The sequence below is a fragment of the Anguilla anguilla genome, chromosome 4 (assembly GCF_013347855.1).
Source record: "Anguilla anguilla isolate fAngAng1 chromosome 4, fAngAng1.pri, whole genome shotgun sequence".
Taxonomy (NCBI): domain Eukaryota; kingdom Metazoa; phylum Chordata; class Actinopteri; order Anguilliformes; family Anguillidae; genus Anguilla; species Anguilla anguilla.
In genome coordinates, this window is record NC_049204.1 from 14742218 (window position 1) to 14766934 (window position 24717).

Below are 24717 nucleotides of genomic sequence, written 5' to 3' on the forward strand. Positions count from 1 at the left end.
GCAAGTGTCACTCGGCCATGCAACGCACGTTTTTGGCACTTTTCTTCAATATGCTCTCTCTCTCTCTCTCTCTCTCTCTCTCTCTCTCTTTCCCTCTCTCTCTCTGTCTGCCCCACTCTCTCCTTACCCAGGCACCACAACCTCCTGTTTGCTGCCTCATAAATTCTGCTAATTTAAAGACTTTAAAAACTTACTTGCTAAATGGGTTTAGGTTTCTTGTAGAATCATATCAATGCCATTGATTTTGTGGCATTTATACAGATTTGTAATTCTTATTTTCCTTCCCTGTATATAGATAATTCAAAATGTTCTTTTTATAGCAGCACAAGTTACACATCAAATTGGTTGTGAGTGGAAAAAAAAGGTTATCACTTTTGTGCCAACTTTGTGCTACCTCTTGTGCACTTTTGCAAACTGTTTTTTCTTCTCTGACACAGACCCAATTCATATAGAATTCACAGCAGAAGTAACATCATCAGAGTTACTGACATCAGCTTTGAGTGCTCAACTTTGCTGACAATCAATGCTCTTTAAACTGCCCCAGGAAATAAAAAGAAACTGAATGAGTTCTCTTTTTTGAGCCCGAAGAGCTCTCTGTCAAAAGAAGTTTTTTTTGTTTTTTTTCTTCGCTGCCACTGTTGCTTCAGAGCGTTGCAGGCTAGTTCTAACTGCCTCACAGCACTTAGAAAACCCGCGCGCCAGCGCCAAGACCCTGAGGGTCTCACAGATAATGACTGATTCTTTAAAGCAGCAGGAGGTAGCGGGGAGTCACGGAAAGAGAGAAAAGATCGCAGCTTTGCCTAAACTGCTCTGCTCTCTCCCCCCCCCCCCCCCCCGCTCTAAGTCAACAGGTCTTAAGTTCTGCAGGTGGAAATAAGCTCAATGCCCCTACCCCTTGAGAGTTTGTCCTTTGAAAGAATAAGATTTAAAAAACCTGTCTGACTGGGTTAGTGTCCACACCTTGCTAATACTGTGCAGCAGTCCCTTTGGAAACACAGACACACACATGCGCGCGCGCACGCATACCTACACATACACACACACACACATACAAACACACCACACAACACCTGAGCCACCCACCTGCCTCAGCGAAGGTGATGATCTCGGAGGTTTGCTCGGCGAGCTCGTTCAGCTCGGCTCGGCTCTGGCCCTCGTCCTCGATCTCCACGCTGCCGTCCTCGCCCACTCGGCCCACGTGCAGCTTCTTGATGGCGTTGAGGAGGGCGGCGCGGGGCACCGGGTGGGTGATGTTGGGCCGCTCCTGAAGGTGGAGCATGTTGAGGATGTGCCTCTTCACCGCCTCCACCATGTCCGTTTGACTTTCTGCGGCAGGCGAGTCCTTCTGCAGCTGGGCCAACGCGCATGACGGACAGTCTGTCGCCGAGGGGGGAGGCTGCGCCTGCTCGCTTCCCCCGACCGCCTGCGGAGGGCCCGTAGGGGCTGGAGTGCAGCCCCCGGCCGAAATCCCAAAGCAGAGCAACAAAAATCCACTCAGCAGGGGCAGAGGAGACATCCCGTACAAGGGCTGCGCTGGAGACAGCGAGTAGCGGAAACTGACAGCAAGAGGAACTCGCACACACGTGCACACACTCACACACTCAAAAACACAAGTTCTCCCACCCCTCAGAAGACACTGACAAATATATATTTGCGGCTGAGTACAAATATTTAGATGCGGGTGTGAAAGCGTGTAGCCAAAAAAAGTAGAAGCTAAACTAATCAAGAAGTTAAGAAGTGTAATCCCTTTTTAAAGGAAAAGTTGTGAGAAACAGTTGTGTGAAGGGAAGGTCTGCTGGTCTGGTCTTGCTGTGCTGGAGAAGAGCAGGTCTCTTGTCTGTTCCTTGGAAAGTTTGTATGAGAAGGGCAGTCAGCAGCAGAGGTGCCCCAGGGATGTGCAGAGCTCTGGAGAGGTCTCGCAGTGCTCACTGTGCAGTTGAATGGTTTTGTGGAAGTGGGCAGGGTTAGTTTCTCTCTCTCTCTCTGTCTCTCTCTCCCTCTCTGTCTGAACTTCTCCCTCTCTCTCTTTCTCCCACTGTAATTATACCTCCCTCCCTCCTCCCTCCCTCTCTCTCTCCCTCCCAATCCCTCTATTACTATATCACTATTTCTGACTCATTTGTGTTAAACCAACTTTTGCTTTTCTTTTTTTCTATGAGTGAATGATATGAACTTTTACTCCACTGTTAAAGTGGACAGAGAGTTTATCATTAAATGATCATGCCAAATAGTTTATAGTAGGCTATTCTTTTCTTTCCTTGTCACCTCAACTGATCTTTTTACTCCCTAGTTTGGTCTTTTTCAATAATTTGACTTGGTGTAGTCAAATAATTATAGTTCCCTTGAAGTCATACACTGTTAGAAGGAGAAGGATTATGCATATAATAATAGCCAGTGGACAGTTTTTAAAAATGTGATCCCTGGCTGATCCCAGGATCCTCTTCTGTCTCTGAACGTTAAGCTCACTGCTATGGCAAGTAGGTACTGCTGTTAAAGGCACACAATACATAAATGATAACCATAGGGCTTTACCAGTAAGAACACAAAAATGATTTTAGATATATATCAATCTTTTGTCACTATCTTTAGAAATATATATATATATATATATTTGTGACACGACAGTTGAGCTGAGAGGATTATCGTGCATAACTCAGGAGGCGTAGATGCGTTCAGTCTGTGTTTGTGTGGCTTCATCTGTGATTCATTCATGTCAAACTGGGGTCCACCGGGAAATGCCAAGCTCGGAGATTTCCTTTTTTCATCTGCCGAGGGAAGTCTTCTGGGACTGTCCATGACATTCATGCAAGCCATGACCTGATATCACTGGCAAAATTGGAGGTGTGTGTGTGTGTGTCATGTATGTGGGGTCATCTATATCCCAAAAAGTAATATTACAAGTAAGTGGAAGTGATTTTTTCACTCTCTGTTGAAAGACTCTCTGTTAAAGTAACATTCTTTCACATTAAATCACTCCGGGGGCTTTATCAAAGGGACATTGTACTTTGGGTAACTTGGCACTTGCCTGCTCCAGAGGTTTATTGACAGTCACATACTGGACTGTACTTTGATTTGGAAAGGACTTTGATCCTTTCTGAAAGGATGTTTAAGGGCACCTTGACCTTATTATGCAGTGATATTTTTTTAGTACATCTTCTCTCATGCTTCTTCACTCATACATATAAAGGCCAAGTTGTGTATGTCCTTTATTTCATAAAAGAGTGAGATAATATGCACTCATGTCTTTGTCTATGTTATAAAACCATTTCAAATGAACTGTATTGAACAACATTCTTCAAAAATTGGGCACAACACAGATTAACTTGCTTTCATTTCTTTTTGTTCTCATTTGCGCAAAATTACAGTCTGTTTTCTGAGGAATGAAAATAAATACTCTTTTAATTATATTGTCTTGGGTGCAATTCCGTCTCTACACAGGACCTGTTGGTAGCACTGTGAGATATGGCAGAACAGTTAAGGACATTTAACTCAACTGCTCCCTCGTGTGGTAAGACACAGCATTTTCCATCCATCTGCCACCTCTTTTGCTCGTTTTCTTTCTTTACTTTTTTAGACTTTACTCTTTCCCTCATTTAAAGTCTCTTAGCCCTTTTGGCTCCTACGACTTGTGCTCCAGACTGAAATGACTTTAAACTGTGCTGTGGCCCCTGGGTCTTGGAGCTTCATGAAACACAGCAGGTGAGTCCAGGACATCATCTGTTCTCCACAAGCTTACAAACCATGAAAGCCACGTGAGAGTGTCAGTAATCATTCTTCCTTATTTCTGCGAGGTATTATGAATTAGTGGCGCAGTGCAACGTGAGGCAGATTCCCAGCTAGCGCAGATGTTTTCAAAATGTTTTGGGAGGTTCTGGTTAGAGTCCCGTTCGGTTGTGGGACAATGTTATGTGATGAGAATGTTTCCCCGAACAGTCCTTGGACATGTTTATTGTTCCAAACAAGTTCCATTAAAGTCTTAGAAAGAATGTGCGTGGTATATTGCGTTCAAACTCACTTCCTTGACGGAATGTTGCCAGTCAATCATGAAAAAACTTGTCACACGCGTTTCAGAATGTTCCAAAGAAAAGTATTCAAAAGGCAGATATGTTTAGCATGTCTAATGTCTGTCAAAATGAGAAAGAATGGGCAATCACAATTAAAGTTCTTTTAAAACTTAAATAACAAAACTGAATAACCATTCTAAAGCTGCTCCTGGAATGTCCCCTGTGAGTTAAAGATAATGTTGAAGGGACATCTGGGAAACTGGATAAATTTGGCGAACGTTGCTGGAACATTCTGAGAACTAAACACTGTCAGCTGGTTTGTATTGTGTCATCTGGTGTTAAATGGGATGTTTCCCTGCAAGTGTATGCAGCTGTAATGTCCTGATGTCGAATTGATGCATTTAGGGAGACAGGTGGCTGGAGGATTTACATAGGGGGTGGGAAGGACTATGCAGGTGTGGGGCCTCTATCTGTAGGGTTACTGCACTGTGTCTGTGCTTGTGTGTTTAAATGTGAGGTGGACATCTGTACCTTTAAACAAAGTACTTTACGTAAATCATAACAGTGGAATTCCACCTCCGTCAGTAGGCAATTTGAAGAGCAGAGGGCATAAGAGCGTCTGTCATGGGTCTATCTGAAGAGCACTAGTGATGCTAATTTGCAGGCTCTAGCACAGAAAGGCAGAAATAAATGGCTTTTGTGCAGTTACAGCAAATCCAGGCTTATTACTGAAGAATAAGTTTACAGTCATCACGGGCATTTTCTCCTCAGGTCTTTTAGCTCAGTGTCTTTCCCACTTGTTTGGGTGTGTGTGACTTTTGTGGGGAATTCAGGGACACTGGCTGCTGTGGAAAGCGCCAGTGAACTTGGGGCTCCAGCCCAGGACCGTATGCCCTGGTCCTGGCAAGCCAAGCCAAGAACAGTGCACAGCTAACCATTCTCTGTCTCAAAAAGAGAGATCATCAAGCCACAAATATGGACCCATCATGCATGAAAAAGATGTTATGCTTGAGGAGATATAGCAAACTATACAGTGTAAGAAGCTGCTACTCAAATCTCACTGTTCATCACAGTTGCCACAGAGCAGAGCGCATTAACATAAAATTTAAGCATCGGATGGTGGGTTTTTTCATCCTCCAAAAAAAGGCCAGCGATATAGTGTTTTTTTCCCCAGATGTGCGCTTAGACTTACACCATCTTTCCGTTCAAACACTATGTGAGGGCACGGGACGGAACCTTCTTTCAATGAAGCCACACCCTCTCCAACATCGATTCTTTCCCATCGGGGGCATGTCAGATGTATTGTCTGTGCCTGGTAACAAAACTGGGGACTCAGTGTAGCACCAGGTACCACTTAGATTACATTTATCTCAGTCTTTGCGGGACTGACTGCAATTTGATTTAACCGCTGTAGCCTGTTGTCTTGGCAGACTTCAGTTTGGGGTTAACGCACACAAATGGAACCTTTCATAGATGGGCTGGTCCTGCAAGCATACGGCCACTGTGCAACTACCACCATCCCCTGACCATGGCTGTGGTGTATCTCCCAGATTGCACTGCTACCTTTTGTATTGTCATACCGGTGTTTCGCAAGGGGTGGTCACCTGCCCCAACCCCCCAAGAATGGCTCCCCAAACGTAGGCTATTCTACTGTGTTAAGTTGTCTCTGCTCTCTGCTATCAGTGTTTCCTGGCAGGAGTGTCATTTTTCCATCATATTTGTTCATGAACTGTACTAATAAGGTGCCATAAATGTGTGTGTGTGTGTGTGTGTGTGTGTGTGTGTTTCTATACTGCAATATGTTGGAAAAGTCATATCCACTCTGCTAATTAATTCTGAAATAACTGATGATACTGATACTTTAATGACATTTATCCGAAAGGATCAGGTTCAGCATGAAGTCTTACTCATAGTTTTTTAATTTTAGAATTAAAAAAAGAAAGTTTAGAAAGTTAATGATAACCATAATTAGAGATTAATCACTGATCTACCCTCCCACCCTTCCACCCTTATAAACAAGGAACTATTCTTGAACCACTGAGATAACATCGAACACTCCACAGATGAGTGGTTCATGCAGTTCTTTATTTTTAGCAAAGGCAGACATTTGCAAGGGCTGTGTGTGTCATGAATATGCGATGTTGGATCAGCACCTGAAAGTGTTGAAGTCATTACACTGCATTCCAGTCAGTTGTAATGATGAGCATGCCTGAAATCAGTTTGCTTTCTCTACTGCAAGTGACACCAAAAGCACATTGCAGAGTTTAAACAAATGGGTCAGGACAGAGCGCTTTAGATACTGCCCAATGTTTTACGGTCCTCAATGTTGGTGTTGTCATGGAAAGCATCATTTATGTGTGTAATAACAGGCCCAGGCAAGTATCTATCTGAGCTGGTGCAGATATCCACCGATATCACAGTACACAATCTTAAGAATGAATCTGAGTGGTTGCAGTGGAGGTAGGGCTGCTGCAGGTTTTGAATCATAATCCTCATAAAGCACACAGGCGTACAATTAGCACAATAAGCTAAAGACCCAGCTCTCTTATGCTATATGGCTCTGCTACGTATATGCACAGAGTACAGCACTGGATACCCGATTGCGTTTTGAGAAAATGGGGGTGAGATTGACGCGTTCCTCCAGCGTGGCGCCTTCCAAACATCTTCAGAGGCACAGACGAGGCCTTTCACTTTCAGGCGCGGAACGTCGGCAGCAGAGACCGCAATCTGATACCGCGGCAGAGCGTGCTCTTCCGAGTTCGGGGTGAGGCCGGGTCAACAGATTTTCTTAAATGTGTCTGGCCCTTTAAAACTCACTCATGCGCTCACACGCATTCCCTTTGTCACCCCTGAACCTGCGGTGTGAGTGACGATGCGTAGCCCAGACAGTGCAGGGTGTGTTAGTCTCCCACAGGGAGGTGTGACGCAGGGCCGGAGAGCGGAAGGTCCTGGGGTAAAAAAGGGAGCGAGGGGGGTGACCGGCCTGCCTGTTCAGAGTCTGCGAGCGAAGAGACTGCCATGTCACTTTTAAAATCATTTTGTCTAGTCATCTTGACCGTCATGACCCCTGGCGTACTCGGATTTCCCCTTCTGTAATGTTTTTGTATCCGTTCTAAGCTGCCAGAGGTCAACAGCCCCGGGTAAATGGTGTTGTGATCCGGTGGTCTGGAGTAAAATGGTAATGTTCCCTTTCACCGAAGGAAAAAGTCTATATTTTCTTCTGTTACAAGATCAGATTAATTGCCTTTTTTCACATAAAATGAAACGCAACAGGGCAAATTCCAGTAATCCTGTGATTTTTTTTTCTCAACATGGTGCCAATGTGCCCATTTTCAATGACTTCTTTGTTCATTGTGACTTCCAGTTGCTTCACCTTTTACCTGCTTCAGATCACAACTGAACAAAGCGTTTTCTTTTTCACGTTGGAAATCTAGAGAGAAGACCCTTTTCGTTCATAAACGCACTAACAAACACAGGGCTTGTTAATTATTAATTTGTTGTAAAAGGGGCCATTATTTATAAAAATGTTTGAGAAGAAGAATGAAAGTGAGAGTAGGCAACCAGAAGGAAACTCAACTGAACTAGAGAGAGGAGTTTGGGTAAACATTACACGATAACCTCCCCAAAAAAAGTTTTCCATGCCTCATTGATCTCCGTGTGCGATTTGCTCTGTGTCTGTGGGCGGCGCCGTGTTCTGGCTGGGGAGGGAGGAAGGGAGACGGAGAGAGGGGGGAGGCGGGTGATGAAAACATTCTCCATGCGCACAGCTTGGTCTCCGCTCGTGAATCAGCTAGCGGGGCTCACGCGAAGGCTGACGGAGAGTGACGCCAGAGCGGAATCCCTCGCTCTCTCTCCCTCTCCCGCCGCAGGGCCGCAAACGCCCTCCTCCCTCCTCCCCGATGACTCGCCTTTGCGTCTGTCCCAGCCTCTCACCTGTAGCTCCGTCAGTTTAACCCACAGCGACTCAGCTCCCCTCCTGCGTAACCGCCTGCCTTCATCTCTCCTCCAGCTCATCCAAAAACGCACGACAAAAGGTGGAGAGAAGAGGAGGAAATTGTGGTTGGAGGGGAGCAGCTGCTGTTTAATCCATGCCGGTTGTAACAAGCTCGTGTTTACTTTTTATTTTCTTTTTTTTATTGAATCCAAAGCTGATTCACACTTTTTCATGCATCAGTGATGGGTTTTTTTTTTGGCAATCTGTCTTCATTTGCTTTTGAGCGCTGGAGTGGTTTGTATGACACTAATGTGTTGGCTCAATGACACACTGCAATGATCTAATAAAGCATCGTGCTGTGAACATCCATGGGGGCCTTTCTCTTCTCTTGGCCTCTGGCCAAGAATGAAACTTTTTCCCACCAAGTCAATCTCAAAGTGATGCTCACTACTTCAAGGGCCTTTTTTAGGGATATCAAAGGGACCGTCGAGAAACAGATGTCTGTCAGTTTGGGCCATTGTCATTTTGGTGAAACAGAGTCAAAGTCGAGGTGTCGGTCAAGGAAGACGTCATGGCCTCTGCGTTTTTATGAGGTTGCCAAACCTGACCTCATCACAACTTGCTCCGTGACGCTCCATTGCATCTGGGAGTAATTACCCTGCTGTGGGCGTCCCTTCGCACAGCTGCTTTATAGGGGAAGTCCAGGTGAAGTGTCATGTGTAGGGTTTTGCAGTTTCTCAGCTAGGCTTGGGATATCTTTTATTCATGACTATGAGTGCCTCAGCCAATATTATGTGCTTTCACTATTAAGATTGTTCATATTTAAATATTCCTGCTAGATTTGAAAGAAAGACTCTGTGAGGTATATACTAGCTAATCATATCTGATCATATTAGCTATTCGTTATTGGGCAGTGAGCTGTTGTACCTGGGCTATACAAGCTAGTCAGTGTGCATTTATGTAAAGGATAAAATAGATGGCCTTTTTAGAATATATGTTCTCAGGAGAATCTGTTTAATATGGAAACGTATGAGAACATTTGCTTTACTTTCCAATACATTTTGTCCTAGAAAAGCATGCCTCATGTCTAGACTGGTGGTTAAAAACTTTATTTCCTTTAATTCAAGCCACTTTTCCTGGAAATGAGCAATATCTATTTTCCACTTTGGTGGAACTGTTTCATTTTCCCAGCTCCTGGAAATTATTCAGAAACATTTAGAATTACACTCGTCTACCAGCTGATTCCTCTTAACTTATGCATGGCTTTAATTTCCATTTTATTATGAGCCTTTTTTTATTTTAGGAATGTTTTCACAAATAATTCCTGCAAAGGTACATTTATGTAGAAAATGTTTTCACAGCCTTGGCCAAAATTCATTCAACAGCACTTCACATCATTAACTTCAAATGTTACATTTAAGCAGCTTGAACAGTTCAGTGAGTTTGTGTTGTACGTGAAACAAACATGCTTAATTTAACAAATCACTGACTAAGTCGTGGTTAGGTAGCAGCTGGGTACTATTTCTTCACTTGTAATACAAAACAAATTGGTCAAATGTGTCAATGAGATATCACTGGAAAAACAAACACTGCATACACACCCACACGCGCGCACACTCATGTGCACACATGCACACACTCTCTCGCTCACTCACTCGCACATTGGTGTGGTATGTCAACAAACATCAACAGAATGAGTATGTTGCCATTCAGAAGAACATTGTTTTTGTCATTTATATAAGGCCGTGGGTGTTCAACAAAGCTTGAGGCTATCCTGGTAATCAAACATTTCAACCTTAAGGTTTCTACCAAAACACAGACTAGGGGAGTCAGTCTGGGTCTTGGAAAAGTGGCAGGCTTTGCACCTCTGTCAGGTTGTCGTACTTTCCACAGATGGAAGTTGACATATATGTGTCTCTGTACTCCCACCACCCTCACTGCTGAAGTTCAGCAAGGAGACCTAGTGCACTTAAAGTGGGCCATGGTATCAGGCACGGAACATACAGGGAATCAATCTCTTTTGAAAACATTTTCAGAAATGCTGTGCGTGTATGCACGTGTGTGTGTGTGTGTGTGTGTGTGTGTTTGTGTGTGTGTGTGTGTGTGTGTGTGTGTGTGTGTGTGTGTGTGTGAGTTTGTGAATGTGTGTGTATGAGTGCACGTGCTACCGAAAACATCATGGCTTGTTCTCAAGGGAACTCTTCCCTGTCATATATTATATCAAAACATGAAAGAGGGGCCTTGCAACTGAACTTTCTGGTGTTTCCCTCCAAAGCCCCTAAGCCATGGCTCGACCCAGCATTTGAAGCACCCTTTGATAGACACATTGCACGTAACTAGTTTGGCTTACCCTCTAACACACCTTTACTCTCATTGGTCACATATGCCACTGTCTCTTAGTCCTGCATCATATAGTAGCAACACAGGGGGTGTGGGTCAAAGTACAGCTTTACGGGTACTCTTAAATTAATTTTGGAAACAGAGAAGGACCAGCTGATATATGACTGTGAAAGTACTGTATATACAGATGGTGCAAATTCATATGCTGAATAGTCAGATACCTGACTTCACAAGCCATTTTTGAGCGGACTCACATATTGCCATTTAACCTATTTAACATATTGCTATTTAATAAACTGAAGCATAACTGTGGTTATATTCCAAGGGACAGGAATTCACAAGATTAAAAATTAAAGGGAATTGACTGGAATTAATTTTAAATACTCTCTTCAAGACAAATAAAAACAGACTTAAAACGTAAAATATTTTTTACATTCCTTCATTTAATTTATATCCTTTTAGTCTTTGTTATTAGATATACAAATGTATAGATTTTTACAATTTTACACCAACATCAATATGTGAATAACAAATTTCTGTTAAAGAAGTGCAGTGTCTTGGAAATTGCAGCTTATTCACAGTCCCTGTTCCAAGTTTAGGTACACTTTTGACTCTTCCTCCTCTGTTGTCTAGCTGCGAGGTGGATATCATATTCAGACTATTTTACACGTGTGATAAGCACATATACCCCCAACAATTTACTTGTCCATGAGAGCACTCCAGAGTTGAATAGCAGTCACCGGTGGATAGCTAACATATTCTTTTTCATGTGAAGAAAGAATGATTTGCAAAATGTGGCTTTGTCACTGTTTAGGGGTACCTAATTGCTCATTTGAGATGTCAGAACTCATATAATAATGGGGAGCTGAGACAAACTGAAAATAGTGTACATGCATGCGCAAGATTTTTATTTATTTTTTTCCCCCTCTGTTAAGGAAAACCCTAAAATCTACCAGAAATCCCCCCACTCCCCCAGCCCCCGGGCATAAACAACGCCAGAAAGCTTCAATTCACACATCTGCCCCAGAATCAAACATCTGTCTCCTCCTGAATGTTCGGAATACAGAGCGGGTATTATACCAAGTGTATAGTGTAAAAGGGAAACCAGTTTAATATGAGTAGTTTACTTAGGGGATTTATTACTGCCTTGTTGGAACAGCCGGTAGACCCTACAACCCGTTAGGACCATGATGAAGAGACAGTTTTGCCAACTTTATCGACTGATGCCGCCCATATTGTTTCATCATATTGCCTGCTTCCACTATAGGATGTTTGTACTGAACTACAATGTTGCATATTTGTGTCCTGAACACCAGTGAAAGCTTACATCAAACAAGGAAAGCAGTGAGTGACTGCACTGCTTGGAACTTCACTTTCAAGCTCTTAGATTTGTACTTTTTCAGATGGTCCTAACAGGAAAGCATGACATCATTGCTAGAGGTAGTGTCTGCCCTTTTTTGATGCCGACGTAGGTTTAGTCACCAATACAAAGATTGCCCTAATATTTCCGTCAATTTTTAAAACAGGACATTTACTCAGTACCTGGCATGAAGCACCATTCTCACCTCCTCTCTCACAGCATGCCCTGAGGTGCTAGTTTCCTTGACAAATATTATTATTTTGGAGCATTACATTGGGCTTTGATTCACCGGCCACTCACAACCTCTTTAATTTAGGTTTTATTCATAGAGCCGGGGCTGCCACCTTGGAAAATACACACAGCATACATGCGCACGCACAGACACACGCATGTACGCACATGCATGTATGCGTGCGCATGCATGCGTATACACACACGCACACACACACACACACACACACAGAGCAGCTGCAGTCTCTTCAACCCAAGATGCAGTAAGTGTTTCAGACTTCAGTCAGCACTCTGCCCACCCAGCAGCTTCTGCGTGGGAAGCGGAACCACGCAAAGCAGGGGTTTATGGGTACAGAGTGAGGCATGGCAGAAGGTGTTTGATCAGATACACAGATACATTTATTTCAGTCCTTCAGTGTTACACGTGTTCCTCCGGTACAAGTACATGCAAACACGTGTTGCGTACGTATAGTGTGTCAGCATACGTCACAGTTCTTTCATATTTTAAGTGAAATTTTTATACTTTTTTAAAATGATGAGAATTATGTTGGTAATGTAACGAGAATAAAGATTTTAAATCAAATTGTTAAATTGTAAGAGCACGGCATGATCCTATTTTATATGTTTTGTTGAAAACTTTTGGAAAGGTGGGGTAAATTTTCCCTGGTCATACATTTGTCCAGTTTCCGGGCTGTTCCTTGAATGTTATTGTAAGTCACAAGGGGCATGCCATGCAAGAATAGCTTTAGTTTGGTCTCAATACTAAAGTTATACGGAATGTATATTGTGGACGGTCGTTAATGTTCATTTTTATCAGGGATGTTAGCAATAGTAAACACACCTGTCATTTCATTACTTTTATTTGTAAATGTATTTGACATGTTGCTCCATATTTTTTTCATGACTAAATGATAGCCATCAGGGGATGTTGCAAGCAAGTATGTGACATGCTTGGAACTGACTTTGACAGAACTTGTTTGGAACAAAAATATGTTTTAAGCTTGTCTGGGAGATGTACTCATTTGTTGTCACAACCATAAGACCATAAGCCTCACAAGATATCCCCAATGTACTTAAAACATTTTGTGAATCATAAAGAGAAGAAATGATAACCAATGATTGTATTATTGATTTTGAAATCATCTCTGCACTCTGTAACACACAAATAAACAGATTATTATTATTATTATTATTATTATTATTATTATTATTATTAGTTGTAATAGTAGTATTAGTGAATAACTGCTTTTATAGTTTTCCCAGTAATGATCTCTCATGATCACCCTGGCTATGTATCTGTTTTAGGACAATCAAAGGAAAGATGAAGGGAAGTGAGGTTTTCAAGTGAGATTGAATGGTCACTAAAGTGCCATCTTGTGGAATCTGAACTTCAAATCACTTATTTCTCAGTGTATTCAAGTTCGGCAGTATCCGAGAGTTGACCCAAGTATCCAAGGAAAACAAGGTTAATTTCATTTGAACTATGCCTTACACAATTATAATAAAGAATACAGACATGAATGCTGTCTCTTCAGACCAACATCAGTAGTGAGTCTTTGGGGGATTGAACCATCAATCTATCTTTAAGTCAGGCATTTGAGGTAAGCACCCTACTATGTGCAATGGCAGTACTCTAAGGACTGAAAGCACCTAGACGTCAACAGCTAAACCTTTACGGCCTGAAATGACCCTGGGCTCATTGCACACAATAAAGTGTTTTCACACAAAGGCTAAATACCCTGTGTTTTGTTCTGTGAGAATCATACTGAATGAAAGTGGTCAATGCTCTTAAGGGATTTTCTCCAACCTTATACAGGACAGTTTGCTACGGTGTATGGACTTTCTTAAATGCCCCATGCATATCTGTGGCTTATAATTACATACCATGTCATAATTCAGCAGCTTTCAGGGGTTTGTCTATAGGTCATGAAAACACATTCTTAAGGGGATTATGCATTCTCTGAGTTTTTTATTTATTTTTATTTTTTTTATGCACAGGCTGCAGTTCACATCATAGCACTTTGTTTGCCAAAATTTCAGCTTTTGCTAATCAACAACAAGCTATTCCCCCAGGCAGAATGCAAACATTTGACATGATAAAGCCTGTAAAAAGCCAGTAAAATCTAGCTATTTCACTTTGTCCTCTAATTCATTTGGAATTGTTATCATTGCTGTTAAAGTTCCAGATTCTGGTTTTTGAATGTACAAAACTATTGTTGGCACATTAGGCTATTGCGTACTTGCCTGCTCCTTCAGTAAGCAGATTGAATTGGGAGTTAAATATATTGTTGAAGCCAGAAGAGTTAGCCCCTGTAAAACTGCTCTATGCTCTAGGCATATGGCCAGGCTTGGAATGTATATAACAAATAGGACATGTGATCCTATTTATATATAGCCAAACATTATTTGAATATTGTTGCGGCTAATATTGAAGACAATGAAAACATTCCTATATAGAAAGCTGGCTAAGAACATTTTGTGCACAGTAGTTTGTACCCAGCAGTCTATAAACTTGCTGGGTAGCTCATTCTGTTAATTCACTGTTCTATTACAACGATATACTCCACAATCTGGTTTCCTATCCAGACCATGGCAGTGTTGACTGTGGCCAGTAGTATTACCAAGGGAAGGGAGGCTTTAAGTTCCATCGTGCATCACTAAGTCAACTGTGCATGTGTAGCTATGAAGATATGACAACTCAGGAAGGACCACTGTCTTAACGCAGTCCCACAGGGTTCCATTCTTGGCCCCCTCCTACTTTCCTTACAGACTAAATTTCTCATCTTAAAAATATATTCAATTTTTTTTCTCCTACCACTGCAATGCTGATGACACACAGCTCAGCTATTCCACCAGGAACACATTGCCTCATGTATCACAGCCTGCCTAAATGATCGCTGCAGTTGGATTGCTGGAGGATGATCAGTCAAGATTTTACACTTGGTCTTGCCAAAACTGTGGTACTCTACCTACTAGATATATCCTCCCCCCCATCTGTCCATCCCCCTTAGTAACACAATGGTGTCTGCATCCTTGGCTGCCAACAAATCTTGGTGTAGTCTTGAATAACAGATTGTCTTTCATTGAGAATATCACAATAGTAACACATAGCTACCGATTTCCTCTCTACAACATCCTTCCCCCACTACGAATGCTAACAATTATTCAGGTCTGTGTGTTGTCCCAACTGCATTGCTGCAAGTAAAAAAAACTAACCTTTTTTCCTTTATTTCACAGGCCTTGAGGCAAGTACCTTGATGTTGGCACTTATGATTGTGACTGTACCTATTTCTAGCTTTTAAGTGTTTGCTTATCATGTGAAATGCACCTTTGTAAGTCACTTCAGTTTAAAATGTCTGCTAAATGACCAGATTGTACATTTCTAAAATTGTCTCCTTTCTGGTCTCCCATGCAGGTGCCAGCCAGTCACTCCATCTCATTCAGAATACTGCTGCTCAGCTCATCTACAATCAGCAAAACAACACAAATCCCCCTCTCCTCATCTCCCTTCACTGGCTAGCAAGTCTGGACCAAATAAAATACAAATCTCTAGTCTTGCTTATAAAAATGTTCTTGGATTTGAACTTAGAAAGATATTTCACTTTTGTATAACACAAGTACTTTTGTGGAGCTCACCCCATTGTATTTGCATATCATGAATATTAGCAACATGAAATGTCCCTGTTGACCATTTTCCGGCTTGCAGTTCATTCCGCTTCATTTTTGTGACCTCGCCGAAATTAATCATTTTAAAACACAATCTCTGGAGGATAACAGGTTGATAAAATGAGTATTAACGTCAAACGGTCCAAGGTTTTTTGAACTGATTTTCAGGTTTTTTTTTTTTTTCAAACTGTTTTCAGGCTTAGGTTAGCTATAAACAGAGAAACAATTTTCAGATTGGCCACTGCTTAGAAATACAACAAACCATAGTTAGATGCACGTGCCCATGTAAATATGTTATTGTGCTCAAGGATACAGTGAAAGTAACAAAACTTTTCCTGGATCTTGTTTTTCTTTTATGTGGCAATTTCGGTGAGGCCCTGAAAATGAATGGGAGGGAACAGGGAACCGGAAAACCGGGAGGAATGGGGCTGCCGTTAACAGTCAACAGGGACCTCTGATGTTGCTAGTATTCACACTACACAAATAAAATGACTTGTGTTATACCAAAGTTAAATATCACTTCAAACATAATTTCACACCACAGTCGCAAGCCAGGCATGTGAAGACCAGGGGCTGAGGAGACCCATTCATACACGTGCACAGAGAGTTAGCTACAGACGCCTGGATGGCCTGGAGCAATGAACAATGCTATTTTTACCATCTGTACCCCTCCCATATCCCTAAGTGACACGAAGTCAATTATGTACCACCCCTGTGGGGTTGCCAGCCACAGTTTGCAGTGGCACGGGTCGGATTCAATCTGAGACTGTGGTGCTCACTCCTGCGCTACAAGCAGTACTTTTATTGAGCGAGCTACCCAGCTAGTGAGTAACTAATGGTTTTCAGTGTAAGCCACTATTTTGGATACAATTTTATTTCAAGACCAATTAAAAAATGAGGACACTCTTCTATTGTACATCAAGAGGAACAGCACCTTTTTACCTGCAAACCTTATGCCTTATACTCCTGCCAGCCCTCTCTGCTACACATTCCCTGACTGACTTACTGTCCCCCTTCCTAAAGGGGCCCTCTTGTCAATCAAGTCTCTATTCTGGCCAAAATTTTAAATGATATTCCCTAACCAATTTTTTTCCTAATAATACAACATTCTCTGTTTCCCTCTTGTACCTCCTATGGCATCTGGTATCTAATTTATGTTGAAAGATTATGTATTGACAATTACTATTTGTTGTCATAGCTTAGGATCAGCACTGTTCTTGCCTAAACCCAAATGTATGCACTTATATACAGTAAGTTGCTCTGGATAACGTAGTGCATACATACATTAGTGCAGTGGTTCCCAACCATATTCCTGTCATCTGCTGTCCTGTTGCTTTTCACTTCAACCCTAACAAAGGACACCTTATTTAACTGCTAGGGATCTCAATGAGCTGCTAGTCTGTAGAATCAGATGTGCCAAATTAGGATTGAAATGAAAACATCACATACAGGACAATGATTCACCAGGAACATGGTTGGGAACCACTGCATTAGTACATGAACATCCGCCACAGAATGTGACGTCAACTCTTGAGAAGCAATGAGCTTGATTAATTCCCTTAGCTGGAGACCATCTTTATCTTGAAGATCAAAACATAACTCTTCTTGAGCACCACGGCCATAGTTTGAAACTCGCCACAGACTAACCCCTGTTACAATGGTGACTAAGATAATATGACTGATACCTATCAGTTGGCTAAGGTTGCTGCAGGACTTTTGAGGGGGGTGAATGTGGAGTTCAGAGACGTGAGGTAGCATGTGAACATCTGCTATAGGCCACCCCTGGAGAGACAATAAGAGTATGATTAATTCCCTCAGCTGGGGATCATTGATCATTTACTCAGCATGCTAATTGTACTCAACATGCTAACTGTTCAGCCACAATTCAAAACTTATAACAGATCTACTCTCCAGTGAATATGTATCACTAACTGCCCTGTTTTTACTTTAAGTACTGTGAAAGTAGCCAAAGCTCTCTTATGTTATTAATTTACACAGAGAGCAGCAACAAGGATAGGGTGCTGCTTTTGCCTTTAATTTCTAACTCAGGAGAGGCCAACTGAGAGCTCAGCAGCCACCCTGTTTTTGGGAGTTGAAAACTCCAAGCACAGAGGCTTCAACATTTGGGCAACTTGCAGAGTTCTACCATACACACTTGTCTAGGGAATGTATTATGTTGTGTTTACATTGTGTTTTTGACTGTCTGCATGTGTAGCTAGGAACAGTGCAGGAAAGTGTAGATGAGATGAAAAAGATAAAAAATATGTTATTTCCAATTGCAAATTCCTGGAACTTGTTGCTGGGGCTGTTCCCTCTACCCCTTGTCTGGGATCATCCTCTTCCTCCCCCAATGACATCAGTGGACATTGTTGATCAGATTTAGATGTAGCCACGCTAGGCACATGTGTTTGTTTACTTGTGGGTGATGTTTTGGGAAGAGCTGAGGAGGGAGGTGCTGTGTTGAGGCGGTCCTGTGGTTTTTTTCAATATGGATTTCATGACTTGAAATGTGTGTTATTATAGTTATTGACATAATTTTGAATAGATATTTGGTGAAAGTGTGATCATTCATGGTTTTTAACTATTTTCAGCCCCTTTACAATCACTTCAGTCAAATTTTTCAGGGTGCATGTGTTGCGGTTGTGTGCCAATATACCTTCATAATACACAACTAGTTTTGTGCAAGATACAGTATGAACATATTTTATGTGTACTACTTATTTTAAAATCATCTGTCTGCAAAGTTGGGTGAAAAGTTTATGGACACAAATCTGTAATTTGAGAGAGCAATGTTGCAGTTCGCCTGTATGTAATTCCCTGCAGTCCCTAAATCACTCAAGCAAGATAATAAACCTTCCATACTGAAGTCTCCCCTGTAAAACTGCTCAGGCTCTATGTGCTGGACAGCCAGCAACGAGTGGGACCCTGGAGCCCTCTGATTATCTCCAGTTCCGTTTCCCCCCTTCCCTTTTGCCCTAATCATTCCCCCAGAGCCCCATTGGTGGTCCCCGAATGTGAACCTGAGAGCCCCAGCGCTAGCAGGTCGGCCTGGGGTGAAGTCGGCGGCCTCCCTCCCGGGGCACATCAGTCATCTCCGACAGGAATGTCCCAGGACGCCGCTCTGCAGGCCTTCCTTCCCTTCCACCCCCACCCACGGTCACCTTCAACGAGCCCCTTCTCGACTTACAGGGCGTCTGTTGTGGAAACCTTCCAAAACCTGCTCTGTGGCGGCCCAGAATGACAATTGCGAGCAATGCGTTTGTGACCAGATTTCCACAAAAACATGTCTGATATTGCATGGACAAGCCAAAGCTCATGCCCTTGTGAGAGGTTATGTCAAGTGTTTAAATGTATAAAGGTTTCTAAATGAACACACATGCAGGTTGTATTTTCATCAGCAAATGCAGGAAGCATGCAGGTCTGGGTCTGTGTGTAGGAGGCAGGAATGCTGAATTGTTCACTGCCAGATTCCATATGCTGTTGTATAAATAACTCACGGTTAAATAAAACGTTTTATTTTTCAATTATGGGTTTAGCAACATTTCCAAAATTTGCATGAGAAGTACTCCCATATCAAGCTTTAAAAAAAATTTTTTTTTTACATATAATCATCTCTTTGTAAATTGTTACAGCTAATATTGCTAGTGATTCTAATGCCAGATGATGCATTTGATTTCACACCAGAAGCCCATTGCCAAATACTAGAGAGCATTTCCATCATATTCCTCTTTCAAAACAATTTTTAAGCTCATTCCCTGTCTTCATATGACATTATTGGCTGATTTACATGGCTGCCATTTTGAACAGGTCTATTTATTCAGCTGGATATTTACAAGAGTAAGCATTTTACTCAAGGGTACAATGGCAGTATGCCCGCTGGGACACGGATGCGCAGACCTTCCTGTTACAAGCCCGATTCCATAACCACTGCTCCACACTGCCGCCTCTCTTGTTATTCTACCCTCTGCAGCAGGGTCTCCAGTTCTGGAAGTAACAGCAGACTGACAAGCTTCCCCCCCCCACCTTCTTCCTTGGGGTACGGTGCATTCATCAGCGGTGGTGACAGGCTTAACGGCCATCCGTCACTGGGGGAACAACAGCGTGGAGAAGTTGCCACAGCTCTCAGCATGTAACGACTGGGCTGAGGGTTCAAATCCCAAAAGACTATGTCGGAGACAGGACCTTTTCCTAGATTTTCCTAAAGCAGTATTCATACTGTTTTCATGCAAGGATAAACGATTCACTCCAGAAAACTTTCTCAGATTATTTTTATGTGTGTCATCTGCAATTTCAGTATATGCTCCTTATGAGCTTCTCACTTCCTGGAAGTTCTGGTTCAGTGCAGTTTTTACAGATGTGTACATTTAGAAACCAATTCAAAAAGTGTGAAAACGATAAATCAAGATGCCTCGACCTGTGAGAAAAGTTTCATCTATGCTTAGGTAATTCATATTATCTGACAAACTACGTAAGTGGAAAGTCCTTCAACTCATAAGAGAAATAAGAAATGATAATGGCAAGACCAGGCCACAAAGCCCACTACAGCTTATTGGTTGTCTGCAGTGTAGTCAACATACTATTTTATGAAACGCGTCATATAAACCCCTGTGGTAAGGGCTGAATTACCCTGAATCCAAACATATCGCACCTTTTTAATTTGTAAAAATGCTTTTAACATAGAAAAGCACGCAACACTGCGTGACTGTTCCTCTGACATGCTGTATATTGATGGGGGGCAGTGAGAACCTGTTGGTGGCCTTGTGTGTTCTGCTATAAAACTGTACCAGTCCATTACAGCAAGCAGTCTGGCTGGAACACGAATGATTCAACCAACTAGGGACCGGCTGTCCTGATTTTACCTCTGGCTTTTATTTATCAAACGTCACTCTACCTCCAAATCCTCAGGGTCCATGGCCCAGGTCACTGTGTTCATACCCCATTCAAAATTGAGCAGGAGGCCCTTTCTGTGGCATCATGCGGCAAACACTTATCATGTTTACCCAAGCGCCAGTGGAAATACCAGCCATTAATTCGATGAAGCGTTTGAAAGGGTGCCGGGTGAACCGTAGCTGTGAAAGATGGTCTCGCTGAAAGGGAAGTTATGAGATAAGAGTTAGTAACTTCCTAGATAATGGAAGCGTCTGTCTCCAATAGCAGCCATTTGACTTCTGAAATTCTAAATGCCGGCTGCTCAGATAAGTGAGAAAATGCAAATAATTTTCCAAAATATTCCAGTAAGGATCTATATACACACGTTATTCTTTTTCTGCCACATCAAAGGTAGATGAGGTAGATTTGGTATCTAGTTTAGAAAGGAAAGGGCGGTTGAACAAGCACAGAATCTGCAGGGAAAAACGGTTATCTCAGAATTCATCCAAATTTGTAACCGTTCTCCCAACCCAACCTTAGGGTTTCATGAGCAACAGAGATTCCCACTACCTGTGTGTTCTAGGGCTCATCCTTTTCCATTTAGGGAACGAACTGGCTATGGTTCTTTTATTGAAACGATTACACTGCAGAAAAAATTGTAGGGAGAGCAGTTGCAAGGAGCAAGGTTCCTACTGAGGTCTGTTATTATCTCAAAAACAGGTTAACCAAGAAAGAGAGTGTGAATAATGCCCCTGTTTTTGAAACATGAAGCTTGGCAGTATTTGAACAGGGCGTGAAGTGTTGTTTTTGATTTTTCGTTTCTTTTTTTTTTCAGAGGCACATTAACATCACATTTCTGTGGCCACCCAAGTTTCCGTGCAGGGTAATGGAGGAGCATAGTCTCTTAGCCAGTCAGATGTGGACGAGGCACTGGTGTGATGTAATGGAAGTGTCGTAATGAAAGTGGGCGTGGCCATAGATGGTCCGGGTCATTAGTTTAAACTTCTTGGATTCCTTAATACCCTGCAGTTTTTTCCGTGCAGTGCCAGTGCATTTGTGAATGAAAAAATCTGTTAAAAGAATGTAGCATGATATATAAAGCTACTGATGGGAAAATCTACTAACATGAGTATACAGTAAGGACTTATTGTTCAGTCAGTCTGTACAAACAATTAGTTTCCTGTGGCTATATTACTGTAGCCATCCAATTAGCACAGTTTTTGGCACAGTTAACATTTCCATGAATAATGTCACAAGGATTCCCAATTTGAATTAGAGAGATAACAAAGGGATATGAGTCAGTGACCTTTTAAGTTATGCTTCAGCTTTAACTTCTACATGTTGTCAAATCACACGTGATTCTTCTCCTCCAATCCAGTATTCTGTAGTCAGGGAAGCCTTGCACAATACTATCCACACAATACTGATGTCTGATGTACTGATATCTCGATAGAGGTGATATAACCTTTTGGGTCTGATTCATCTCAATGTTTTCCCTACAGAATGGCTATTATTCTACGCTGCCAGACAGTAAAAGGTTAGCCAAACAGGTGAGATACGCAAAACATATGTGGTTTCCCTAAACAATATGAGAAACACCAGCCCTGTGAGCACCTGTGAAGTCCCAGTGATCAGACAGAACAGAGGGCAGATCTATTTTATCTTTAAGCTGGGCAGGGGAATTCTTTGAACACCACTCAAAACCATATGTTCCCAACTCTGTCCATGGTGAGCCATCTCCACTAATGCCTAATCGTGATTCATACAGGCAGCACAAGCTCAGCCCTGATTTTCAAAGAACCGTGGTGGGAGGCATGGAATATCAACCTGCTGAGGTATGTCATTCCCCCCCCCCAGTCATGCTCTCTTCCATCATCAGTCATCCCTGATGTCATGAAAACTTGAGTTCAAATAGCCACATCAAGAGCCATATCAAATTTCACCCAGGAATGTTTGAGTCCTTTACCTCATGTATATCTTTCGGAATTTCAAATTTATTTCGTGTTTTACAGAAAAGGCCATTCATTATTTGAAAATTAATTATGGGGAAAGCAAGAACATAAGCTCCACACTTTTCAAAGTTAATGTCCAAACATCCATTTCCAAAGGTTCAAATTTCTTATAGTTAGTCAAAGTGCTTTTTGAATCATAAAAATAAAGCATTTAAGCGACTAGTACCATATATACCATACCGTATTGTCAATGGGACCACGTCCAACTTCCATTTTACATTTCCCTCCAAGGTTACCTGGATTTTTACTACCATAGCCACAAGAATGTTGAGTGGACGGCCTGAGAACCCTGTCATCATGGTGTCTGACTCCCCTGAAGGCTCCTGCCGCAGTATCCCCTATAGAATTCCACAGCACAATTATCTGCCGCCCGTTTGGCCCCCCCTGGCTTCCTTCCTGTTGTTGTTCACTACAGTAGCCAGCACTCTTCTGTCCAGGGAGCCACCAATCACAGATGTCACATTGTACAAACACCATTGTACAAACAACTTGCATGCTTTCTTACAAAATATTTCAATAGTGCCCTGTTGGAGTGTCACTTTATTTGATGCAGTAGGTACTGTACGGTATACAGGGTGTAAATAATGCCAATGAAGCAAAAATTTCAAATAATTTTTCTTACCTCTGTAGTGGTAAGTTTTCTCTACTGAGGCTGTAATGAATTTTGAAGTATGATTCCTTGATAGCAGCACAGTCTGGAAGTCTGAAGTGAAATGAAAACAAATTAATTTACTGTATCTTCCTTCAGAAGCCTAACACATTATTTATTCAATTTTTTTAAATCAAGTGTTTCATGCTAGAAATAGCATGGAAAAAACAGTGAACTGCATTTTTATATAACCTGTAAAATGTACATTTAATTTATGGCTTTTTCCTGCAGTTCTGGGATGTACAGAATTCTTAGCTGACCAAAACAGTCCTTATTCTGACTTATGTGACCAATATGTTTTTTTAATTTCGGCACTATCTTACTATCAATTCACAAAAGCAGGCCTTCACTGTTTGAATCCCATACCATTCTGAAAGTAGGGCAAAGAATTCAGATTGTATATTTAGTCTGAATTCATTGCTGTTATAAGTTGTAAGTCAAACTCTTAAGAATGTCTGTGCACAAACATAGCTGACTTAATGGCTTTTGAGGTAAAAACTGAGACTAGTGCTTATCTACTTTTAAATGCTTTTCAAACTAATAGCATCGTCTACCCAGAAAGCAATGCTCCTTACTGCCTTGACCATGACCGTACCATGACCATGTATCTGTCTAAGACCAAAACTGTGACCATGGCATTGGCCACAATGAGATTTATCAGCTAACCGCAACTGTTCAATAGTTTCCTCATTGAATCATTGAAACTTTATTGATCAATTGTACTATTCCCAAAGTGTGAGCATAACTATTTTCCATCAAATCATTGACATCTCAATTGCTTCTCAACAGCTGCACTGAAAATATAGTTTCATGTACTCCAGAATGTAATTTACAGTAATGGGCTTGAATAAAGCCAGTCACATGATGTTCACATCCAAACCACCTCAACAGATTCAAAATTTAGGAAGAATCATTATTGTGCAGCTGTAACTCAGTCCTGTCTTTAATAAATGAGGAATGTGTGTCCAGATCACGTTCAGGTTCAAACATACACATTGAGCTAACATGGAGGCCAGCAGATCTCTGCTGTGATTACATCATAAGGAGCCTGACTTCAGCTTTGAAGCCAGTTGAACAGCTGCCTCAACCAGTATTAAAAAAAATGTATAAATCCTGCAGGTAACATTGAAGCACAAAAATTGTAGGTTACAATTTTTTCATATTTGCTTTGCTTCCTTTAATATGCTGAAGAACAGATAGAGGGCAGTAATCCAATGTATCCTTATGTGTACGGAGCTCTTTCAGCATCCGCTTCTACTTTTGGTATGCTGTGCCCTCTATTGGAAAGCAACAGAATTTCAAAACCCCTCTTTGATGGTTTGAGTACAACATTTCCAACCCTATCACTTGGAGTTTGCCCGTTTTCACTAGATACTGAAGCATTTCCTCAGAGATATCGTGCAAGCCAGCATTTGTATCTTGTGCATCATACTTTCTGTAGCAGCATCTTGAATGTTCTTTTCAAAGGTTTAACCACTGGCTGAAAGATTGGAGTTTTTAGGAGTACTTTTAAAGTTCTCAAAAAAAGCTTTGAGACTAAGGAATGGAAAATGGAAAACAGAAAACATTCTAAATTCCATTCCATGTTCTAAACTTACTTTCTCAAGTCATTTGTTCAATTTGTTTCTAGCATCCGATGTTCAAAGTAACCT

General features: G+C 41.8%; 1 protein-coding gene and 1 long non-coding RNA gene across 6 annotated transcripts in view; one reads left to right on the forward strand and one right to left on the reverse strand.

The window, feature by feature from the left end:
- Window positions 1-1992, reverse strand: part of LOC118226185 (inhibin beta A chain-like) — a 12921-nt gene extending 10929 nt beyond the window's left edge. The window contains exon 1 of the mRNA XM_035415592.1: window positions 1084-1992. Coding sequence (XP_035271483.1) covers window positions 1084-1516 — 433 coding nt within the window. The 5' untranslated portion in view covers window positions 1517-1992. The remainder of the gene's footprint in view (window positions 1-1083) is intronic.
- The window catches only part of LOC118226187, a 25732-nt gene extending 1988 nt beyond the window's left edge, over window positions 1-23744 (forward strand). The window contains exons 2-7 of one of the 5 annotated variants that reach the window (XR_004764980.1): window positions 3439-3508; window positions 3600-3699; window positions 15285-21287; window positions 21907-21954; window positions 22173-22239; window positions 22648-23742. This is a non-coding gene — a long non-coding RNA (uncharacterized LOC118226187). Of the gene's footprint in view, window positions 1-3438; window positions 3509-3599; window positions 3700-8013; window positions 22240-22647 lie in introns of those variants that run through there. The other 4 variants (XR_004764978.1, XR_004764979.1, XR_004764977.1 and 1 more) reach the window with 4 other exon arrangements.
- The last annotated feature ends 973 nt before the right edge of the window (window positions 23745-24717 follow it).